Genomic DNA, 14,797 nt, shown 5'->3' with positions numbered 1-14,797 from the left:
CACCACACCTGAGATCGAAGCCAACAGTTCTTCAACGACAGCAGCAGCTGCTCCGCTTAATGCGTCTAAGAGGTGTTGCACTTGAAGTCCATCGCGACCACAAGACGTCCCATTTGGAAAACTTTTCATTGCATTGAGAACTGCTGTAGAGTCGACAGTCAATGGAGGAGTTAACGTGCCTTCCTCGGGGATGAAGGGGGGTGGTGCGCAGGGATGCTTTTGCTGGAGATCGAATAGTGTGTCTGGGGTAGATGGCGCAATACCGTTGGACGAAAAATACGCACAACAGCTGAATAATGACAAAAGCTAATTTTCTTCCTTCAGGAGTCAAGGTTGGGTTCTGTCTTCTTCTTCTTCTTGGAAGATTCCTTAGGAGTGGGTTTTTGCTGTGAAAGCAAATTGTGAATCATTTTAGCGCATCCATTAGGTTCAGCCCAAGTCTGAATGGCTTGGTTAATGGATGCAACCTGTAGTTTTTTCCTATTGCCTGAACGCTCCTCCATGGAACATTTCGGAACGTATAGCTTTAGTGTACAAACAGGAAGAAGAAGTAGTCGCAGCCAGGCATACAAATCCGTAGGGTGTAGTATTACCTTCTCCAAGGCAGACTTCAAGGATCGAGAAAAGTGCAATCTGCACTGGTTGGGAATGCTCGTGATGGTGGTAACACGTTTCTGGAAAATCAAGTTTAACATCTCAACCGTAAGATCAATGGTGTCATTGGTGGTGGTACTGGCTTCAGGTAACTCGGTATTAGAATCTGGTTTCGAAATCCCATAGATGAGGAATTCAGCACCATTAACACCATTGAAGGACCTGCAATAACTTCAGCAAGGTGTGATTTGGATGTACAAGGTTTTTTCCAGGCGTGGATCTGTAAGCACTTAGAACATAGCCACATGTGCATACTGGACAAAGAAGTCTCCCAGGCGTTGTAACAGGCGATGTTGGTTTGTATCCTATCTCTGCAGACAGTTTTTGCCGCTGCGGTGGTAAAGTGTCAATCAACGAGATGCTTGTACACTACATCATATCCTGATTTTAGCAACGCTTCATTTTCGTAGGTGCGCAACGGATATAGCCGTTGCACAGGTAACACCGTTAATATCCGTTGGACACTAGATTATCTTGCACAAATTATTTTTATTTTCATTTATTAAAATAAACTAGTGGTGCAACGTATGTCAACCCGTATAACCGTTGCACGTCGTATGTTTTTTTGTGTAATAAACGGTTTTTTATTGGCCCTGGGTAGTTCTTTTATTTTTATTAATTTTTTGATTTTCGGGTAAATAAAAATCCCCCATATTTATTTCGCATATCTATTCCTCTCTCCTTCTATTTTTCATCCAGTCGAATACTAGCCGAGAGAAGAGAAAAACTTTTTTCTTCTTCTTCACAAATCTGGTTAGACTGTAGGGTTTTCTTGAAATTAAAACCATCGTTTCAACAGATCTTATAATCTAATCAAAACTCATCTTCAGGAAATGTTGATCTACAATCTATAATTTTTTCCTAAACCTAATTTTTATCCATGAAATCTAAAATCAAATCATACAACTTCTGATTCAGCAGCAGTTTGTTGGATTATCATCAGGTATAAACTAGTTTGTGTTTAATTTTGTTTTCATCTGAAATCATTTGATAGAGTTAGTGTTTTTGATTTTGACCTAACTAGTATCTGAAATAGTTAGGGTCTTTTATTTTGACCTAACCAGTATCTGAAGTGTTTTTGATTTTGGTGTCCGTTTTTTGTGTGTATATTTGAAGTATTGGGTATGATTTGATTCACTTGAAGAAAGTTTTTTTTTGAATGTTAAGGTTTTTTTTGTTTGTAGAGTCTGTTTCCACCATCTTTGCAGATTCTCAATTTCTTGAGGTGAGCTGCAGATCCTAGGGTTTTTAATATTCTTTTATCAAATAAAAATTTCATCTTTTATGTTAATCCCATGTTCTGAATTTTTGATTTACTTGTCTAAGCTGGAAGAATCATCACTTTTTTTTCAACCAAATTTTATATTTTCAGTAAATCCTAAGAGTGGAAATTTTATGTCTGGTGGGTTTCAATTCTCTTGTTTGTAATTTTTTTTTTCTTTTTGTTAGCTTGATTAGGATCAGGTCCATATGTTTTGCATATAACATCTCAGAAATCAAATCAGTTTCATTGATAGAAGATTTCGTGCATAACCAGAACTGATTTTAGTCAGAATTCAAATTGATATGGCTTTTTCAAGTGTTGATTGTTTCTTGATATGTAACTTCTTCTTTATTATCTCCATCTGCAATTTCGGGTGTTTGTACTTAACCTTGTAATTGATATTAACTCTTGAAGGCAAATTGTGTCAGAACATGAGCAGATAGCATCTCGCATTATGGGTTGCAAATGGGTTTTATTGTGTAGTTGAATTCGACCCATCTATAGATACTGAGTTGTAGATTACAAGCTCTGACTCTTCTAAAAAACAATTCAATAAGTTTGATCATGTCTTTGGTCCCCACAGAAATCAAGGTAATTGAATTGGGTCTAACTAGGAAGATTTAGTTGTACAACACTTAGTTTTGTCGATTTTATATATCTGTGCTTCTGTTTAAGAGAATAAGCCAATGACAGCAGCAGAAGAAAAATGAATAAAAAAACACACGACGAAGCAAGATTAATAGCTAGCATGACATTTGAGTGTGGGAAATGAATCCAAGCTGAAGAAAAGAAAGAAGTGTGGGAACTGGAGTCCTTAGTTGTCTTTTTGTTTTTTGTCTCTTATGTAGTACTGGTTCACGCTAAACCATCCAAGAATTATTTCATTGCTCTTGTACTGCCTTGGTATACACTGTCTAAATAACTTAGTATTTGCTTTGGTATATGCCGTCTAGTTATTAACTTGCTAATTAATTTAGTTTTTGCTGTATCTATAAAGCCTTCAGTAAGATTTTTTATGGAAAATCCACTTGGCGATGTACAAGCATGATTAATTTGCAGAGGCTGTTTTTGCTCAAACGTCGCAGGTGGTGACTTCCGTGTTGGATGGCTTCAACGTACGCATATTTTCCTATGGGCAGACAGGTACTGGCAAGACATATACAATGGAAGGGACCCTAGATGATAGAGGAGTCAATTATAGTACCTTGGAAGAGATCTTTCAGATTTCAGAGGAGCGAAGTGATACCATGCAGTATGAGCTTTTTGTTAGCATGTTAGAAGTCTATAGTGAGAGAATTTGTGATCTTCTCGTGGACTAGTCCAACCAACATCCCAGAAAGTAAGGCGTTCTCTTCAACCTTTTCAATTTTATTAATTTGTGAAATCTGATACTCCTATTAAAAAAGAATAGCAAAGTATTTATGTTGGTTAATGTATTCAAGGTTGGAGATAAAGCAATCAGCAAAGGGAACGCAAGAAGTGCCAGGGCTAGTTGAACCTAGTGTTCACAATACAGTTGAGGTGTGGGAGCAGCAGTTACAGACTGGAAGTCGAAACAGAGCTGTTGGATCGACAAGTTGCAATGAACTTAGTAGCCGCTCTCATTGGTAAGCAATAATCCATCTTATATTCTAGTAGAAATTGGTGATTATATCCCCTTTTAGTTTATCCGAAGAACGTTGTGGGTGTCCATAATAGTATGTGTCGGCTAGTTAGGTCAGTGAATCAAGGATTTCTAATGTTTTAAAATTGATGTTTTCAGTTATGTTGTATGGAGATGAAATAAAAATTACTATCTTCTAATAATTCAAATATATCATATATGCAGCTTGTTCCGTGTTACTGTGAAGGGTGAGAATTTGGTGAATGGGCAGAGGACTAGGAGTCACCTATGGCTTGTAGATTTGGCAGGTAGTGAGCGTGTCGGAAGAACTGAAGTTGAGGGTGAAAGGCTGAAGGAGTCACAGTTCAGTAATAAGTCCCTCTCTGCCCTTGGTGATGTCATATTTGCTCTAGCATCAAAACATCCTCCATTTCCTTACAGGAATTCTAAACTCACCCATTTGCTGCATAGCTCCCTTGGTAAGTGTTCTTAATTCTCTCTAGGAACAAATTGAACGTGCAACTGTGTATTCCTTGAGTCAGTTCTCTGTACTCGTGTAAAGTCCTTAACTGAGTGGAACAAGAAAAATGCAGGAGGAGACTGCAAGACTCTGATGTTTGTCCAGATTTGCCCATGTTCTGCAGATTCAGGGGAGACCCTTTGCTCTCTGAACTTTGCAAGTAGGGTCAGGGGAATTGAGCATTGTCCTGCACATAAACAATCAGATCCTACCGAGATTTTCAAGTGCAAACAAATGGTACTAATGGCAGCATTGAAATACTTCTTTATCTTAGGATAATTGAATCACCTCATTATGCACTACATTAACATTAACTTTGCTTTCCCCACTTAATAACAGGCTGAAAAGTTAAAGCAGGACGAAAAAGAAACAAAGAAGTTGCCGGATAGCTTGCAGTCCTTGCAATCAAGGTTTGCTGCGAGTGAACAATTCTGTAGAAGTCTTCAGGACAAGGTATCAACAACATGATAAGAAAGATGGATAGACATATTTTTTTTCATTTGCTCTCTTCCAAAATTTTCAATTGAAATAACTCAAAATTCTTACAAGTAGACAATTCTTTGAAATCCTTAACAGCTACGAGAATCTGAGAATCGCAGAAGAGACGAAAATCAGACTCCAACTGGAAGCTCGAGATGTTGCTGCATATTCAACTAAACCATCGGGATTGCCATCTGTAAAAGCAGTACTGCCCAGAGCCCAGCAGAGAAGAAGCCACCACTAGGTCCTTCAAAGTTGAGACCACCATTGAGAGGAATCACCAACTTCATCCCCCCTCAGTCACCTCTTCAACCCTGCAAAGTTTTTGCTACTGGTCATCCAACCTTGCCATCAGTAGACGCAAAAGAGAACTTTTCTAGGTCAATTTCATCATGCAGCACCAAATTTTTTGATGAGACCAAGGCGGGTGTCACTTGTATTCAGAAACAGTGCAGTTTAGTCAGCCCAGGAGATGGGTTTCTATTGCTATGATTCGACCAGAGCCGCAGTTGCACTCCACCACTTGACAGCCTCCTAACACCACTAATGTCCACTCAACACCTCAAATGCCCAGGAGACGGGTTTCTATTGCTACAATCCATCCAGAGTCAAATCCAGGTTAGGGTTTTCGTAGTTTCAAATTCAGAAACTTGCGTTTATAACATTTGGGATTTTACATAAGTTGTTTAATATTGCATGGGTTTATGGTTCATCTATCAACTCTGTTGATGTATGAATCGTTCTTGATGGATTGTTCAATAATTGTTCTTGATCAATTTTAATGATATTGAGGTTGTCCTAAATTGGGTCTCGTAATTCATCTAAAATGGTATATGCATGCAGGTGCAGAATTAGTTTATATTTAGGTACAGAAATCTGCCGGAACTGCGGTTGCTTTTATTGACCTGAAAATAGTTTTGCAACGGATATAAAAGTAGGCAAGGCATCCGTTGCACAAATCACCTGAAATGAGCAACGGATGTAACCGAAGAGAAAATCACAATGGGACCCACAAAAAGTTACCGATAAATACACTTTTGCAAAGATTAAACTATACGTTGCACATATAAGAAAAATATACGTCGCACCATCTAATTGCAACGTTTATAAACGCCGCAAAAAGGCTGTTTTGGTTTAGTGGTAAACGGCGCTTTTAGCATAGCATAGCCACCACCTCTGACTACACCAACACTTCCATCAAATACCTTGAAGGGACACGGGATTTTATCACCTTGGGAAACAGCAAGCGAAGAAGAAGAGGGTGTACAATTTAATTTGTGCAACGGATACAAACGTTGCACCATCCAATGCGCCGTTTTACTAACATTTATTTCCGTTGCACAAATTATACGCAACGTTAATAACGCCACAAAATGGCTGTTTTGGTTTAGTGGTAAATGGCACTTTTAGCATAGCCACCACCTCTGACTCCACCAACACTTCCATCAAATCCCTTGAAGGGACACGGGATTTTATCACCTTGCGAAGCAGCAAGCGAAGAAGAAGAGGGTGATGGAAGACCTGGTGAGGGTGTATGCTGTGATAAAGCAGGGCATGATGATTTAGAAGACGACGGCCTGGAAGATATTTTCGACGTTGCTGTGATCAAGATGAGGATCTAGAACGAGTGTAGGGCATTGAAGAAAGTTTTTTGTATGATAACTTCCCTAACCGCTCAAGGTTAAAAAGGCAAAGTGATCGAAAATGGTGTCAGGCTGAAGTAAATAACCAGGGGAACAAATAGAGGAAGGTTTGAAGAATATTAAACGAAAGAAATTCGCCAAAATTCCGCGCAATCTCTCAGACTTTCAATCGCCCGGGAGTTGCCCGGACTCTCTCTCTCTTCTCCGATTTTTTTTTTTTTAATAATGATCTTTCTGCACAACCGTATGGCACACCAGCTGTTTGATGAAAAATATCAATGTCTTCTTTACATCCCCGAATCAAACTCCACAACACAAGTTCTCTATAGTCTGAATCATGTTCGAAAATAATAACCTACCCATGTTTCGTTAACCCAGCAACCTACCTTCATCCTCATAGATTTAAGACAGGCTAAGCCATGACAGTAGCCTATTAGTTCTCTTGTATTTGGGAAACCTACAGCTTGTAGATAATTAATTTTAGGACATTTATCTTCCTATTGATCATATCATACAACAAACAGTTACAAGTCGGTGGAAGGAAGCCTGGCTACAAGTTGAGCGCCAACCCCCTTTTGAATTATAATTCCTAATCTATGGAAAAGGGCACCGCCTATTTTGTAATTCACATTGTGACTGGTGAGGCAGTTCCCTAATATTTTCAGAAAGGCAATTGTATCTTCACCTAATTCCCCTAGAGTTGTAAATGCGAGCACACCGAAGCCGTAACCATGTGTGGAGCACTTCTCGAGGTATTTGTTGCATTTGCGGTTGATGGCCATGGAAATAGCGTGTCCAGGAGTGAAGCGTCGAGTTCCAGCACTGGTAAAGGGAGAAACTACTGTGACATCGAACCAAACGTCCTTCCCTCCTTCCCAATTGAGCACAAGGATATCCGCTGGCTTTAAGTCTTTGCCGGAGTCAGATCGAAGTCCTAAGGAGGCTTCTTTTCTGGAAGGTACATTGGCTTTGTGGCATATATCAAACACGGCATCTCTCGCAATATCATGTCGATATTTAATCCCTATATCCTTGGCACAGTGTAGAGCGTGATCGCCGAAATCATCTATGGGTTTGTTGCAGCTGGAACAGGACTATCGTCATTGAAGAACGGTATCCCGATGCGATATTAGAGGACAACTCGAAATTGCTGAGGCCCAACGGCTTGGCCAAGCCCACTAATAGGAATACCTTTGAGGAAGTCCATGGCATAAGGAAGCCGGTTACTGTGCCATAAGAACAAGTCACGCTCGGATAATGAAAATTCTGTAGGTAGGTTTTCCGACACAACTCCGAAGTATTTTGCTGCCAGTTTTTTCATGAACTTAGGGGCAGCGTCGTCGATGTTGCATTCAGAAGAAGGTAACCTACAAGCTTCTGCGTAGTCTTACAAAGAAATCTGATAGTTGGTACACGATTCCAGGGCATCAGGGCATGACAAGATGGTGTTCTGAAGATGTCGGGTTTGGAGGCTTGACGAGAGGTAACAATAAGCACCAGCATCAGTCATCGTTAGAATGCCCAGGCCACCAAGTTTGATGGGTAGGGTTGCAATACGCTGCTGCACAACTCCAAAACATGAACCGTCGCCGACAATCAACCTGCGTAAGTGATGCATGAGATGCATGTCAAAGTTGGAGGCTGCCGGATGAATGGCCGGAGTACATGTGGTGCGTAAGGTGAAGTATAGTTTCGAAACACCACAACAATTGCGTAGAAGTAGCAACTCCGATTGCGTATCCTGCAATTGCTGGATTTTGTGCATTAAATCCACTGTTTTATCAACTCTTCCTTGGACCATGTTTCGACAAAACTGGAGGTCAAGGATGACAGGCCCCCCTAGCAGTTTTACCCCTAACGTTTGCTTGCTGATCTCTTCTGGGAAGACCTCAACGTCATCCCTCCAAGGGTCATACGTTGGCCAGTACAATTCCGTTTTGGACAAATTCAAGTGTAAAACTCTTCGTGGTCCCTCTTCCTGCAGTATTTTCAGGGCTTTACCAACCTCCAGGGTGTCCCCTGCAATAGTTCCGTCATTTAAATACCAGGCGAGAAAAGCTAGAGTACATTCGGAAGCAATCAACTCAACTATAGGCTGTAGGTGTAAAACAAACAATAAGGGGCCAAGGGGATCACCCTGTTGAACACCCTGCGCTGACGAAAGGACATTTTCATTGTAGTATAGTTTTGTCGGTGATGAGTAACAAAATTCGACCCATTTCGAAATACTGGGGCAGTGAGCTCGTACTTCCCTAATCAATGTAGATCTGTCGACCAAGTTAAAGGCGTTTGAGAAGTCTATTAACATCATCGTCATGCGAGTATCATGTCCTTTCATCTCCAATAATTTGTTTGCTGCATGAAGTATTCCTTCGCTGCCGCTTGGAATGCCAACACCAAACTGAAAAGTACCTAAATATGCGGTCATATCGCTGCGAGTTTTATCTTCCTTCTCTTTCATAAACTCTAAAAAAGTACCTGGTTCCTTTTGCAATTAACATCTCATACCTTGTGATGTTCTTCGTCAAGTTTTTTCCTTCTTTTTTCCTAAATTTTTTGATATTTTTTTTGCAATTTACATTTCCTTCTTCTTCTCCTCTTCGTCAACTTTTCTTTTTTATTTGGGTAATGATGATCACCAACAGAGAGAACAACAACAAGCTTCATTCTTCCCTGTTTAATTTGTTGGTTTGGATTAAAACATTACCAAATTTCTAGCAAACTTGTAAACCCGTTTTGCTGGAAGCTACCCGTTGCTGCAAACTTTGCCGGAAGTTATATCGAACCCATGTATAAAGAAGATGGGGTTGTAGGGAAGGGTAAATATGAAAAATTATTTTTCTTAGTATTAAAATTATATTTTTTAAAACAAAATAATAAATAATCTGGTCAAAGTACAGTAGTTAACGGTCAACGTCTGGTCAAGATACCAATCCTTAATATTTTAAATGTTGGATACCAAAGCTAGGTGTTAGATATTTGTTAGGTACCAAACATTGAATATTCCTTATTATTTTTAAATACTTGATTAATTACAATTTAAATAAATTAATAATATGAAATAATGAACATGTCTTTCACAAAAAATGCTTTGATTTAGCTAAAGAAAGAATAAAATTACTATTATATCAAGTTTATTTTGAGTTTCCAAATAAATATTATCTATTTATAAAATGTCCAAAATTGTCCAGTTTCGATTTTTACGGGATACACGATGTGGCGTGTTTATCACATATCCGAATGTGTCAGTCGAAAATCGTGTTCAATTATGTGTTCGACACCATTAGGGCATTTTTCTCGGTGTCCATGCAACATAGATGTAGATATGCTTCAAAAATAAATAAATTAATAAATGAAAGTAAACATACGTGTGAAGAATGGTTCAAAAATAAGAAGAAAATACGCGTGAGGAACAAGGAGACTTAACAAATTGGGCTAACAAATCATTACGCTAATCCTTCTCCACAGGTTACCATTTTATTTAGGTTTAGTGCCTTCGTGGGTCCTATCGAATAAAACCAAGCTATACTATGCTATGCGGACACATCAGCTCCACATAAGTAGTGTCTAATTCGGGGAAAAAACCTGGTGTCATGGGAGAGAGACTTAGCACGAGCCTGGTGAACAAAAAAAAAAACAAAACTCGGTGCAATTATTATTATGATAACTGAATAAATTAAGGGTTAATAAAATCTTAATTGATCGAGTCAGACAAGACGAGGCTTTATAATGATAGCCATTTGATGTTCACAAAACCATTATTTGATTTTACTCTTCAGCACACCAAAACAAAAGACAAAAGCTTTAATCATTACTCCGTACGTTTTAAGATTTAGTGAGAAACGTTGCAATCTTTTGTCTGACAAAGCAGAAGATGGCTTCAATGATCGGCGCCATGGTGTTGAATGAATGTCTTTTGCCTGCAGTCAAGGCAGTATTTGCATTCGACTACTGGAATGAACAAATTCAGAAATTTCCAGGTGAAACAGAAAACCTAAGCGTCACAATAAGTTCAATTGAAGATCACATGAGTAAAAATCCAAGTGAAAAAGACTCGATATTAACTGAAAAGTTAATCAAAGGGAAGGACCTAGCTGAGAGGTGTGTAAATGTTCCATGGTGGAATGTGGTCTTGAAAATTTGGCTCTTAAACGACGTAATGGATGTACAGAACTACTTGAAAGACCATTTGCCACCAGGTGATCATTCAAGTAGTTCTTATGCTGCTGCTTCTTCTTCCGGTAGCCGTGATCATCCTCAGATTTCCTTTAGAGATGACTTGAGCGTTGATAAATATTCCTACGGTAATGGAATTGGAAAGACATCAGAAAAATTTGATTTAGAGCTTCTTCTGCAAACTAAGCCAAGTCAGCTCAGTGATGAGCATATGATTTTTGGGAAATCGTACCTCTTCCACGCTTCTGGGAAGGTAATAAAAGAGTCCCTAGTATTATTAGACACAGTAGATAAGGAAAAACCGGAGCATCATAAAAAGGAAATGGAATTCGTGGAAGTCATGGAAAAGGTTAGTCGTATTAGTAACCCATATGTGGTTCCAGTTAGAGCCTATTACTTTTCCAAGATCGATGAGCAGCGTCTTGTTATGTATGATTACTACTGGAAGGACAGTGTTCACCACATGTTGCACGGTATATCTCTATTTCCCTTCCTTGTATATAATCTATCCAGTTATCCATGCATCTGGTTCTCCTTAATCTTTTTTTTTTTTATTGAAGATAAAGGAAGTAGTTTCTTAGATTGGGATGCTCGAGTAAAGATGGCTACCAGTGTAGCAAAAGGAATTGCACATATACATGCACAAAAACTTGTTCACGGAAACATCAAATCCGCAAATATCTTCCTCAACGACCAAGACGAGGGTTGCATTTCTGACCTCGGCCAAAGCAAATTATTTCCAACGGTGCCTCAATTTGATCGCAATGCACATAAACACCTGGACCCTGAAGTGGATGACTTCACACAGATTACCCCAAAATCAGATATATACAGCTACGGAACTCTTCTCTTGGAACTTTTATTTGGAGAAATCGATGTTTCATTACCTAAAACTAAAGGAGCTGACAGTATTAAAGATCATAATTTAGCATTGCTATTTAGGAATAACCAAGTACAGTGGAAAAACATGCGTAAAATAGCAAAAAAATGTACTAAGGAAGCTCGGGAAAGGAAGATAGATATAAACAAGGTGCTGAGAAGGTTGGGGTCGTTGGACTCGTTGAAGGAACTAACAAATTGAGGAATCAAAAGAATCTTTTTATTAAGAAGTGGGGATCTTAGCTTGAGGACAAAATCAAAGAGGTGATCACTCTGAGACTACTGCAGTTATATATGATTTGGGATGAAGTATCCATCGTAGAACTAAGTCGAAAGTTAGATGATGCAGTTATCTTATGCGGTTCTGCCTCTCCATCTCCCTCTCTGGATTGTCAATTTAGTGTGTTGTTTGTTTGCTTTTTTTTTCTAATTGGTTGTGGTTGTTAATGATGAATAAATGTTGTCTTTGTGAACGAATAATGTATCCCACTGTTTTAAAAAGACGGTCCTCTATTCCATTTATAATATAACGAATAATGTTGTCATTGTTAATGATGAAGAAAATTGTGTCCAGCTTATATTTGTAGTCATATGGGGCTTAACCTAATTCGACATTATTTGCGTTTGGCTTATTTTATTTTTTTTTATGGAAATAAATTTGATATTCAAAAGGGTTTCCACCAGGAAAATAATTAGTTACATTTTTGTTTTTCTTAAGCATGTTATTTCTATTTAGTATACAACCCGAACAACAATGTCGTCCCAACATGAAAATTAAAATAAAATAAAATAGATATTATCTCGTTTACTATCTCATCCAAAGAAGATATTTTCTCTAACAATAAATATGCCTAACCCGCCAACCCAATTCCATGACATTTAAGAACTCATGGGTTCCAAAATCACTGATAACTAAGGCTCTACGACATGAAGCAAAGACCCATAATATTTTCCCTACTATAGACTATTATTTTTGTGCAAATGTGAGACTTTATAAAATTGGAGAACTCTTGGATATTGGAAGACTGAGATATACATGTGTGAGATGAAAAATAAACTTTTAAAAGTAAATCAGAACATGTGCAAGATCATTCCTCAATCATATTTATAACATAAAATGATAGCACAAAATTGAACAAATTCATGGATAATTTTTTTTTGCATCAACTATGCTAAATTGTGCACGAGTGGCGTTCTCACATCTAGTGTTACTCAAGTAATTTGGAAAACTAAAGAACGTACATAGTCATATTGATGTCTGTGCCGATATACATTCAGATAACCTTTTGAAGAAATATCATTCGTTTCGGAGAAAAATTCGACACAAACTTCTGTCACCTTCAATTTGTAGAAAATACATAAGGTTTAACCAGCTTTGAGATTAAACAAATACCCAAACATTGGTCAAATAATGTCTACAAATCCGGGATCATTATAGAGTGCCAATGGGCAAAAAGAAGAGAATAACACCGGTGTTACAAAGAGAATACCTTATATGTATCAAATTATTTTATGTAAACATGTATTCAAATTTAAAAAATCATCAACTTAATACAAAAAAAAAACCCAAGTTGAACCAATACTTGCATAAAACAACATATAAGAGAATTTCATAATATGAAAATACCTTAAAAAATCGCCATTAGAGTTTTAATAGCATGCCTTATCAAGAATTACGATAGGATGAAATCACCAAATTAATATGTGGAATGTTCATTGGATATGTATCAGTTCAGAGAAGTTTACAGTGGTAGTGATGGCGCTACCTCTAACTTCTGTTCGATTTATTATTTTATTTTTTGAGAAGGTTTCGGTTTTCCTTGGAGAAACCGAGAGGGAGCGTTTCATTGTATTCATCATCATTCTGAAAGACAAGCGCTAACTTGAGTATTACTTACGGGATCTAAATACAACCATAAATTTATCTATTGAAAGGCAAAATCTTAATACTAAATATGTAATTTAGAGTAGTTATTATATAACGTGACTTCGCAGTCTTTTTTATTTAAATTGTCATGTATTTTAATTGAGTTTATTTTAACATTCATACGATCAACCGCATCTTATACTTTATAGTGTTACCCGTTTTGTAGTGGCACAAAATTAACATTGTGTATTACTACTCACGAATGCCCGTCAGAACCACAAAACCACCGTATCCCTCGAAGGATGTTGGGCGATTATTCGCAAATGTCATGTATAAAGTTGAACAAACTTAGGTCGTCAATTAATTTATTCTCTAATTTTTTTTTTTTTGCTATATTCTCTTTTGTATTGCAATTAATTTTATTTTAATACTAAAAACAATAATTCACATGATCGGTTACCAAAGATAGCAGGGGCACCATTTGATCCAATTTTCATATTTATTTTGCTGTATATAGTTTGGTATCATATAGTAACTACCTTTATTAATCGTGTCAAAAAAAAAGCAACTACATCTTTCACAATACGATGTTACCCGTCATTTTTTCTTTTTTATTTTGCTTCAGGAAAAAAATAAAAATAAACACCCACCACCACTAAAACCATCCAACTCCACAATTTCTTCCACCACTACCATTTTTACCACCTCCACCACTCACCAACACCCTCCATAGCTTTCACCGCCCATTACTACTACCACCACTATTATATATTGAACTAAATTTTCACCAACGGTCGATTGATCTAGTGGTATGATTCTTGCTTAGGGTGCGAGAGGTCCCGACTTCAATTCTCGGATTGCCCCATAAGTGTTTGTCTTTGTACAACCCATAATTTTATTTGTTTTAGAAATAATTAGTACTATTTATTTTAATTTATTGATGAAAATATGTTACGATAGTTTAATTAAGAAAATATTTATGATGAAATGAAAAATTAATAAATTATTTATCATGAGGAATTAATCTTAACACTTATAATGTTTAATTTGAATAAACCATGACAGGAATATATATATGGATCCTTTAGGAATTCTTAAGGTGTTTGCTTGGGGTGTTGTAATGGAATTTTTATATTTGTATACATATATATGTATATATATATATATATTATATGTCAGAAATATAAACCATGGTCTGGACAACTTAGCCCACATAAAGAGCGGCCATGATGCATTCTGGGGAAAGCTAAATCCACGGTTTTGGTTTGCTTTAATTAAAATTAATCATTATGAGTGTTATATTAATTAGTGTCTCACTAATCTCTCGTAATGAAAAATTTATTAAATTTTCATCATTAAATGTCCTCTTAATTAATCTAACAAATATGTATTTTTACATTACTATATAATTTTAATAAAAATTACCATTTCAATAGAATTTAGTGGTTAGTAGTTGAAGAAGTAGTCGTTGGTAGAAGCGGTGGCGGTGGAGGTGATAATATCAGTGGTGGTGGAAAAAATAATGTCGATTGGTTGTTTTATGATGGTGATGTTGGTGAATAGTCGCGGACATTATTAGTTCTGTATATCTACAATACAGGCAAACATTTTATCGTGAAAGATGTAGTTGGTCATAACGATTGATAAAAACAAATATCATATTTTTAGGATGATACCATATCATTTAAAAACAAATGACCATAACCGTCAG

At 37.2% G+C, this 14,797-nt stretch overlaps 1 protein-coding gene and 1 pseudogene across 1 annotated transcript; both read left to right on the top strand.

The window, feature by feature from the left end:
- The first annotated feature begins 444 nt into the window (after positions 1-444).
- LOC113326262 lies at positions 445-5,013 on the top strand (annotated as a pseudogene).
- Positions 5,014-10,038: 5,025 nt separating this feature from the next.
- Positions 10,039-11,421, top strand: LOC113326261 (probable inactive receptor kinase At5g58300). The gene is made up of 2 exons (XM_026574024.1): positions 10,039-10,813; positions 10,901-11,421. Exons 1-2 carry the CDS (start codon positions 10,039-10,041, stop codon positions 11,419-11,421), a joined length of 1,296 nt encoding a protein of 431 aa, XP_026429809.1.
- Positions 11,422-14,797: the final 3,376 nt, after the last annotated feature.

This window comes from Papaver somniferum, unplaced genomic scaffold, assembly GCF_003573695.1.
Source record: "Papaver somniferum cultivar HN1 unplaced genomic scaffold, ASM357369v1 unplaced-scaffold_10, whole genome shotgun sequence".
Lineage (NCBI taxonomy): Eukaryota > Viridiplantae > Streptophyta > Magnoliopsida > Ranunculales > Papaveraceae > Papaver > Papaver somniferum.
The sequence above is the reverse complement of the archived record's forward strand: the minus strand, read 5'-3'. Positions and strand labels throughout refer to the sequence as shown.